The sequence below is a fragment of the Ptychodera flava genome, chromosome 15, assembly GCF_041260155.1.
Source record: "Ptychodera flava strain L36383 chromosome 15, AS_Pfla_20210202, whole genome shotgun sequence".
Taxonomy (NCBI): Eukaryota; Metazoa; Hemichordata; class Enteropneusta; family Ptychoderidae; genus Ptychodera; species Ptychodera flava.
Window position 1 is genome coordinate 40,929,109 of NC_091942.1, and position 9,949 is coordinate 40,939,057.

Below are 9,949 nucleotides of genomic sequence, written 5' to 3' on the forward strand. Positions count from 1 at the left end.
ATCATATATTAATGCTTGTTTCTGATGATGTTTCACATGATATGTATGTGTTTCACTACCCAATCAACGTCCTTCTCTACTCCCCGTTTCGAAGAAATTACGGCCAAGAAACAAAATAATTCGTCCATTTCTAAATGTTGTACATTTGTCAAACTGTTTCCACTCCAAAAGTCACATACATTGCGGCCAAAAATTATGTCTTTTGCCAGTGTGTTTCACGTCTGTCCATCCATACCTGATGATGTCAGACATTCAAAACTGTTCCCCATTTCAACTTATATTACGACTGAAAGCCAAAAAATTACGTCCGCTTCTGTTAACATTTTACATGTGGGTCGATACCCCTCAACAAATTCCAACATTCAAAATTGTTCCCGATCCGAATGAATTGGGGCCAAAAAAAAACTTAACTCAAAATGCTTTCAAATTCCCGGTTCGTTTCTGATAGTATTCTGTGCATGTGAGTTGATACCTGATAAAGTCTGATATTCATAATAAATTGTTCCCGCTCCTAAGTAACTGGAGTCGGAAAAAACGTCTTTTTCTGATGGTATTTTACATGTAATTCAAACCCGTGATAGAGAGGGCCCGTAGTCAAACTCGGTTATGCTTATTCCTGAAGTCTGTGGTATTAAATATGAACCGTTCTCCAACTTTGAAAGTTATTACACTGCATAAAGATTACGTCCAAGTACGTCACCACAGATTTCTCATGTCGTTAATGTTTTGAAAATGGTTGCGATATCTTACAATTATCCAGCTCAGAACTGTTGCCGCCCCACATGTATTGCGGCCAAAAACTATGGCGTTACGTCTTTTACCAGTATTGTTTAACATAACTGTCCATACCCGATGAAAGTCTGACTTTCAAAACTGTCCCCATGCCAAATTATTACAACCGAAAACCAAAAACGTAAGTCCGCTTCTGTCAATATTTTACAAGTGAGTCGATATCCCACATTCAAAATTCTTCCTGCTCCGAATAGCAATTGGGGCCGAACATAAAAAACCTCCGTCTTTTTCTCGTAACGTAATGATTCCCACGTGGAACTAACTGGTGCAAAAAAAACCCACAAAAAACAGGCATCTTTTTCTGTCAAACTCAGTGAAGTCCGAAGTATCAGAACTTAATGAATTTCACGCGACTGATCAATCTTGTGATTAGCAGCTACATGATGTTAAAGGTCATAGGTGACATATTGCAAATCATTCCTCTTTGTCGAATTGTGAAACAGCGAAAGTCTGCCTTCGAGGAATCATGCTCCCTTTTCTCGGAAAACGGCCAGTTTCCATAGCAACAATGCAAATTTTAGACTTGACCGTCGAGAATAACTCGGAGCTGCGGAGCTGGACGGAGGTCTGAATTTTCGTGTACAAAATGACGGAGGCACTGCTAAAGTTTCTTGTTATACGTTGAATAATAGAACACGGGCTAAAATGCTCACTGGAGAATGAAGTTTTCGTTACTCTCCGGCCCTCTCTTGCACTGGCGATGACAAAATTACGCCAAGTCAATAAGCCTTAGACCGTGTAGACTAGTGTATTCGATGTCATCTGGTGCAATAAAACTAGGAACATCACAGTCCCAATATACATGGGAAACCGCTGGGAATATCCATATATCGACAATTGATCAGCGGACAGCAGTACTGCTCTGTCCATGATCATCTTTAGTTTGTTTATCAAAACCGCGGGGTGTGTCATAAAGCATAGGCCATTCATTTTGCATGACCGATGGTGATAACCCAAATAAAGGATTAACTTTTTATGAATAAGTTACATTGCTTTTAGCTACGTGTATCACCAAGTCTTTGTTGAATTGCTCAGTAAATTTCATTGACTTCCTATTTTCCTGAAGTTTTGATGACCGTATTGCACGAATGACTAACTTGCACTTTTTCCAACTTGAACCCGCCCAGAAGCAACTCGCCGGATCGCCCTATTCCCACTGGGCCAAAACCAACTTGCCCGTTGTTTGAGATGTACACATACGACACGTACCGCGTACATCGCGTTGTAAATTTTATATGCATCTTCCATTGTCGATTTAGTCTGTCGATTAATTGATGGTAGAATCGAGACTGTCTATGATTTTATCAATTGGAACAAGAAATAATTTCGATTGATTAACTAACACAACCAAAATTTTGAGCATTTTCTTCTACTTTAAAAACTAAGTCATCGCCTTTCATTCACAATGCCGTTTTCGTTTGAAAATGCTCTGTCCCCATTGTCGGTATGAACGCCCAAGTTTGCCACGGCCGCACTGACTGAGAGATGGCTATATCCTCAGCTATGTTTTTCAGTTTCGGAAAAGACTTGCCAACTATTCCTTTCAGTGCAAAGTGCAGGTCTTTCTACGTTTGCAGAAAAAATTTACTATCGTTGCCTCGCCCAACATATTCATGAATTGAATTCGGGCGACCTGAGCTGTTGGTTCTTGATGGCTTGAAAAGGTAGGTACGCTATCAACACCATTGTTGCCATGCCTTTTTTCTCGCCAGGTTTTCTCATTTCCCGAAATTTTTGGTGATAGCTATTTGAAAATAATAATTTTGCGTCCGCTGATCGTGGCAATTTGATGTGGCTCTCAGAAACTGAAGTCCGGAAACGTCACTGGCTTCGAGCCGGAGACCAACCAAAATACATTGTCAAACTTTCTATAAAAGGTCAAACCAAGTTTACTTGCTCGATTGGATGCGTTGAATGCAAAAAACAAACTGTGCCATTAATTAGCGATTAAAAGCTGCTGCAGTTCAGCATTCTATGCAATTGATGTTGTGCTTGAAATATTTTCATTTAGACTGTCTTTTTCGTCGTAGGTTTCTCGAGAAAAATCTACTATGTGCTCACTTCAGTCGGAAAGCCCCCAGATGAATAATGGTATCATCTGTATGACGTGCGCAAATATGTTTTGTGCCATGTCAAGGCCGAGACTCGTACACGACGTACAAGGCGACATTGTAGGCAATAAAAAGGGTCTGGCTTTATCTACCATTTACTATATTCTTACAAAAATACAGGAACACTGGCCTTGCAAGTGTTTGAAAATCGATTACGGGACGTCCCTGAATGAGAGCTCGCCCGGACGTAGAATTACTAACAACCAAAAGCCGTCGACGACAGCTGGCAGCTAGTACTACAGGTTAGGCCGGCCGACAGTTTGAACAACGTGATTTGTGACATTGATTCCCTGCCAGCCGCAACAACCATTCATACTGTATATGAGCTAATACACTGAAACTGTCGGAAAACCGAAACCTTGTGTGCATTCTCCGTACAGAATTTCGTTACACATGTTGGATAAAAGAACAGCGAGGCCTGGAAGTTTTTGGCAATTCCCCACTGTCACTCTAAGAATTCGCTGCAGTACAGTAGCTCGAGGTTTTGCCTGGGTATTTGGGTCGGGCGGCAAAATGGCAAAACCAGATCTGGTTTTGCTACGTACGTACGGTACTGCAGCTATCTAAGAATATGCATCAACCGTAATTTCGTCACAAGTTGGCAAATTAGAAATTTAATGACTTTGAATCTCATTCGAGGAAACACTGCAGTCGGTTAGATCGGAAATATTGCCGAAGTAACTGCTCGAGGTCAGATGACACCATGCGATGGATGTAAAGTGTAAAAAGGTTCATATACAACAACTAGAAATGAGACGCACATTGTAAACCTCGACGATAACTGTATACTAAAATAAGAGTTAAAAAGTTTTTTGTGAGAAATTGGAAATGACGGCATTAATTATGACAACGTCTAGTAGGCCTACATGACGGGCGTCTGTAACAGTACCTACCGTTTTCTCTCCGGCACATTTTCTTCAATTTTGAAAGTCTGTCAAATCAGGTTGCTTCAACCGTGATAGGTTCCCTGGTCAATGAAATTTAACTCAGCAATGCAACAAGACTACACATGGGCAAAAGCAATGTAACTTTATTCATAGAAAGTACATGTAAATCCTTTATTGAATAGTTACTATCGCGACGTTCACGCAAAATGAACGGCCTCTGCTAGTGGTGGTGTTTTGTCTCTGACTGCGCACTCCACTGTGTTTTTTTATAAACAAACTGCACAATGATCTGATGCATTTTGCGATACTACGTCGGCTAATCACTTGGCAATATTTCGTAGGGATATTCAAAACGGTGGGGACAGTGTTCGGTGTTCAAGACTTGAAGTAACATATTGTTGCTACGATTCGCGACTTTCTCTACTGTGAACTTCACCGATAACGGCATTGACGTCTTTTAAAAAAACTTCCCACAATCCGATGTCGTATTTGGGCTAACTCACGGTCCCTCTGCGGACCGTGCCTAAATGTAAACTACACAAGTCGCTTAGGAAGTCACTGACAAATAATTCATTCTTTGCCCTTTGAACCCAATTCAGGTCCATGTAAGGACAAATAATGACATCATCTATGTAGCACAGCATGCAGCGGAAATTTGCATATGATTAGAGCGACCTTTCGATGAAACCGGGTCAACAACTTTGTCGTGAATACTTAATTGGGTCTGGTTCGCTGGAAGGGAGACAGACCTGTCTGTAAGCATTTTTTCCTCAACACACAATGTTTTTGTGACAGGTTATGTGCCACCACGTGACAGAAATGACAGACTTCGGTATTTTTTAGGGTATTTTGCGGGAAAATAAAGACTTACGTTTATCGTTTGAAAGTGATTTGAAGTTGAAACGGCGATTCAAATGGGTCGCCCGCCCGCCCGGGAGCATCGCGTTGACTGCACCGGCCACTCTGAATGAAAGCTCGATCAATATCGTGATCTGTGGTTGAGGTTTTCTCTGTCAAAAACACTCAAGATGAGGAATTTTAAAAGGATTTTTACCAAATCTTAATTTAATATGTTATTTTGGAGCGATCAATGAATGTTTATGTGAGGTATTAAAACTTTGATACGGAGACAGCCATGGCAGCCGGTCACGGGAGTCTTGATGTACAACTACAACACACTGCAACATGTTCCAACGAAACGGTCACATCTGGACAAGTTCCGAACTGTTGACCTCGCGTCATATTCCTACGTCTATGACTCATTATTTTGTCTAAATAAACCAGGAGCTTGAAATGATGGGGATAGAAAATGAGACACATTGATACGATGGTTGGAAAATGAAAGAGGGTTCAAGAGATACTCGTTTTTTTATCGATGTCGAGGATATTGAGACACACTGATACGATGCGGGCATCAGGAAATGAAAGAAAGTGCCAGAAAGATTTTGACAAGCTCTACTTTCCTTGAAAAATTACACCATCGCCAAACTTGCCATTTCGAATATACAACTGGTGGGTCATGTAAAAATTGAACACAACCACGCTGAATACGGCGTGGCCTGTCATACCGCACTACTTCAACACAATGCCAATGGTCGTCAAAAAAGAACGATGTCGCTTCTGGTTTCAACATGTCGAAGAACGCGATGTTTTACTGTTGAACTGAAATAGATGTATTTCATTACTTGTACAAAAACTAACCTAGTCGGTGTTTGTAGAATAACGTGTTCTCTAAATGGTCACCGATTCACAATCACTGAATCATCGTTTACGACAGGTTGCCTTCGTAACTCTCCGAGATTTGTGATCAAATCATTGTTTGACTTTGAGCCAATTTAAATGTAGGCGATACATTTGTCAAATAATTTACGTGAGCCACACAGCAAATTGGCCTTCATATTGTTGCTCCAGACAAGAAAAGGAAGTCTGGCCACAGTCAGTGATCATGGTCTGGCTCAGAGAAATTTACGGCGAACGAAGCTAAATAAATTGGAGGGCAATTATTACCAATTCGTTTTTGTGGCATCGTAAAACGATCGATGGCGATCACTGTACACAAGACACTTGCTAAGTTTACGTTGTTTGCTACAAAGTTGTACAGAAATTTGACCCTTCAACAAAGTGGGTCACAAGCTTTCCTTTGATGTGAAGGTGTGTAGATTTATATGCTTGAACTGCAAGTGCAACAAATTGTTGGCCGGTCTACAGTCCAGAAATTTACGTCTGAAAAGTTAGGTCGACACTTGTCTTACTCGTGCTCAGTGTAACCACACTGTGGCTGGGACAGTTACCGCTGCATAATTTATGCATGTCAACATAATGACAATTTCCAGTTGGAGATAATGAGCTATTGAGGGCAAACCCGTGTGGTCTGAGACGCGCCTTGGGCGCGCCTCAGGCGTGCCCAAGGCGTGCCTGAGGCGAGCCCGAGGCGAGCCCGGACGGTGCGTTAGTTCTGCTTTGAACTGTACATATACTCTTTTGTTGTTGATTTTGCAAAACCTGTATTGCACTTTATGATCAAGATCCCCAATTGGGATAGGATTTCAATAAAGGCTTACTTCACTTTACTTTACATGCCTACCCTAGTTAAAACCCCATACAGAAAGGTGATGAGCGTATTGTAGATCATTACAGTTAGTAAAATTACTTTTCCAATCAGAAAAACTGTTAAAAAGAGACATTGAAGTTCCCGCTACAGCATCGTTAGGAAAATGGCACGTTTTGCCAGTACCTTCATGAATCTGTGTCCCTCCGCACCCCCGTTACCTAAATAGAATAGTCCCACTCCGCACATCCGCCATTGTTATTCTCACTCAAGGCCACGATGCTACGTTGGTTTTCCTTCTCTAAATATGCAATTTCATTTGTTTGAAGCTATTATCCTTTCATCAGTGAAGAGTTTTTACCGGTGACTATTACAACTTTCACTGCTATGTCGTTGTTTTCACAAGATGTAGACCGTTTGATATTGCAATGTCGATCGCGACTTGCATTTATGTGCACTCAATGCACATGCCATGCAAGTTAGTTTACGGTTCACACTATGCTGTTGATCGACAGCATACACGACGTCTTTGTTTCACGTTTACTTTTTCAAGTTATGATTAATGTGGAAATTTCACTAAAATGTCGCTGATCCAGGGACTTTGTTATCAGTTTGATTTGATACTGCGATATGAAATACTGTGACAATAAAGCTCGGAATCGTCGCTGAGTTTTGCTGCTTTTGGCTATGGTTGTCTATCTTAGTGTCAACGTGATCGGAATGCCAGTTCATGGAGATCGAGATCGCGAGAATGTAATTGTTTTCTGTATTTTGTCTTCCTTTACAATTTCAAGTAAGTGCTTTAAATAAAGACTTTTATGTTGTCTTTAGCATATCAGTGAAAAAGCATTAAGATTTGGACTGTTTAGTTTTATCAATTTCAACTATAGAAATAAGCTGTCGCCACGCTTTTCAGATCGTGGCGATTGCCAATGGGTTTTTGTTCGCCACAAACAAGTTTTAGTCGCATTTTGCGACTGTGGCGACCTCTACCGCGAACCCTGAAATTGAAAGCACCAGGCGTAACGCGTAAGTGTTCCTGTCGCGATGTCCGTCTCAACGCTAATATATTTAAACGGTTACACATTCGTGTTTATTTTATCCAAAGCCTGCTTACTGGTCTATATTTTTACATAAATGTGGATCATAACTTTCAAACGGATTATTTGCCAAGACCCTGCAGCAAAATCGCCTCCCTAAACTGAGCAAAAAATAACGCTTTAGGTCAAATGCTGGGTCACGGGACCCAAAAGCTACAGTAGAAACGAGGATGATAATAAGCTTATCCGTAAAGTTCGGCCCAAGGTTTACTGCCCGAGCTTGGAACAAGATTTGGAAGTTTAAGCTTTTATAAAGGTTTGTTGCCTAAGGTTCAACAAAGGTTTGCAAGAATACGCTTCAACGAATCTTGGGCGAACCAGTCTTAAATTAAGGTCGGCACGCAAACCACTGTACTGAGCTTCGGCGCCTAGCTTCATATTAGCTTTGACTAAACTTGGACTAAGGTACTGCACAATCGCGTGTGTAGCAGACTTTACCCAGCTAAGGAGCGCCTGTGGTACAGGACCCCCCCCCCCCCATTTTCTAATACCAGGGGTCCCAGGGACCCTAAAAAATACAAAAAGTGATAATTATTTTGTAAAAAGAGTTGCTTTTAAATACTTTTAGCATCATATTTGTTACAGGGTCATGTATCTCAGGGAAAACAAGCCTATTAAAATCTATAATTTCATCAATTTTAACTTTTTTTCCAATACTATGACCTTCGTCCGCGAGGTTTCCTGGGATTTTACATACATAAAAATCTTCATAACTTTTGAATGACCGAACCGATTTTGACCAGATAAAAAGCATTGTTCATTATTTTCCAAGCACTCTTTGGAAATTGCATTAAAAATTTAGAGATTTTAAAATTTTCACTTGGTATACCTAACATGAATGTTGGTGTTAGCCCAATGGAAAAGACACCAGTTATAAACATGTGCCGCGCCCTTATTGTACTCTCCACGATACGATGCCTCCGACGATATATTTGTTCCATATTTGTTTGTCTGGAAGCTCCACACATGTAAAAAACAACGATGAATGGACTCACCATGTTTTTGACGTAGATGAGAAGACGGGCTTGCGTGCGCTGAATGACAGAAAGCCTGAAACTGCAAAAATACCCATCAGCCTTCGCAAATAACCGAATACATTCTTGGTATTGAACCCCTGGCACATCCCCCGGAAATGCGATTGTGCAGTACCTTAGTCCAAGCTTGGCGGTACTCTAAGCTTGGGTTTAGGATTTCCAATGCTCTTCGGCCAAGCTTGTCGTCGAGAAAGATTAATCCAATCTTTTTTGCAAATCTTGAGATAAAGGATTGTGTCCAAAGCTTGGAGCAGGGTTATTGCCAAATCTTAAATCAAGCGTACCTTGGATGAGGCTTCGGTGAAGCTTGGCATTTTAACGGGGCAAAGTGAAAAACCCAGGCCTAGTCGGGCCTAGTCGGGCCCTCTAGGTTGGCGATTATGGCAAGCCAAACGTTGCGATATTATTGGAAACCTATTTTCTTTTTGCATAAAACATTTTCTTTGTGTAGAAAACCATTTTCTTTTTGTAATGGTCCATTTTCTTTATGTAAAAATCTATTTTCCTTGCATAAAAACCTATTTTCGTTTCGAAAAATCCATTTTCTTTGTGTATAAACTTATTTTTCTTTGTGTAAAAAAACATTTTTTGCTAAAAAAAAAACATTTTTTTTTCGTAAAAAACATTTTCTTTTTGTAAAACCTATATTTTCTTTTTGTACAAAACATTTTCTTTTTGTACAAACATATTTTCTTTTTGTACAAACCTATTTTCTTTTTGCACAACCTTCATTCATGTCGAAAAACCTATTTTCTTATTGCAAAACCTCCATTCATGTTGCAAAACGTATTTTCCTGTTGCACAACCTTCATTCATGTTGTGTTGTCTACATAACCTTCGAATAAAGATGGCGCTCTAGTGAAATGTGCTCTGGTCAAAGGTTATTTGCAGATGCCACTAGTAGATTAGCCCACCAGTCGCTTAGAATCTTTGTTTTTGACTTTTAAATGAATATTTTTCAACTTATTGAGTAATTAATTGTCCCCTATTCGTATTAACTGTTTTAATTTACGTTGCGGATATAGTTTTTACCAGGCCCGGGTCACATGATCGAGGGACACCGCTTTGGAGAGTGACGCGTACGGTCACTCCCACCTACAGCCGGGTCACATGATCGAGGGACACCGCTTTGGAGAATGACGCGTACGGTCACTCCCACCTATAGGCGAGCGGCGAATCCACAAAAAGGGCCCTATTTTAGGAGTTTAATGTACCCACCTTACATACGGCCACATCATACGTCATTTGAAAGCTTAGTATCTCTACTTTAAGAAAATTGACGATGTGGAGCTGCCAAGTAGGGCCATAACCCCCTAATTTGCATAATTAACAAGGGTACCCAATTTGCATAAATGCGATATAATATTTGAAATTTATTGTTAACTTCTCTAACGATACGTTTAAACTATCGAGTGATATATCAAATGAAAGGTCTTTCCATGTAGAATACAAAATGGATATTCAAAGAGATATTGAA

At 40.4% G+C, this 9,949-nt stretch overlaps 1 protein-coding gene across 1 annotated transcript in view; it reads right to left on the reverse strand.

Annotated features, from left to right (window-relative positions):
- LOC139152193 (uncharacterized) overlaps positions 1-8,807 on the reverse strand; it is a 79,009-nt gene extending 70,202 nt beyond the window's left edge. Inside the window, exon 1 of the mRNA XM_070725329.1 lies at positions 8,757-8,807. Coding sequence (XP_070581430.1) covers positions 8,757-8,786 — 30 coding nt within the window. The 5' untranslated portion in view covers positions 8,787-8,807. The remainder of the gene's footprint in view (positions 1-8,756) is intronic.
- Between the last annotated feature and the right edge of the window lie 1,142 nt (positions 8,808-9,949).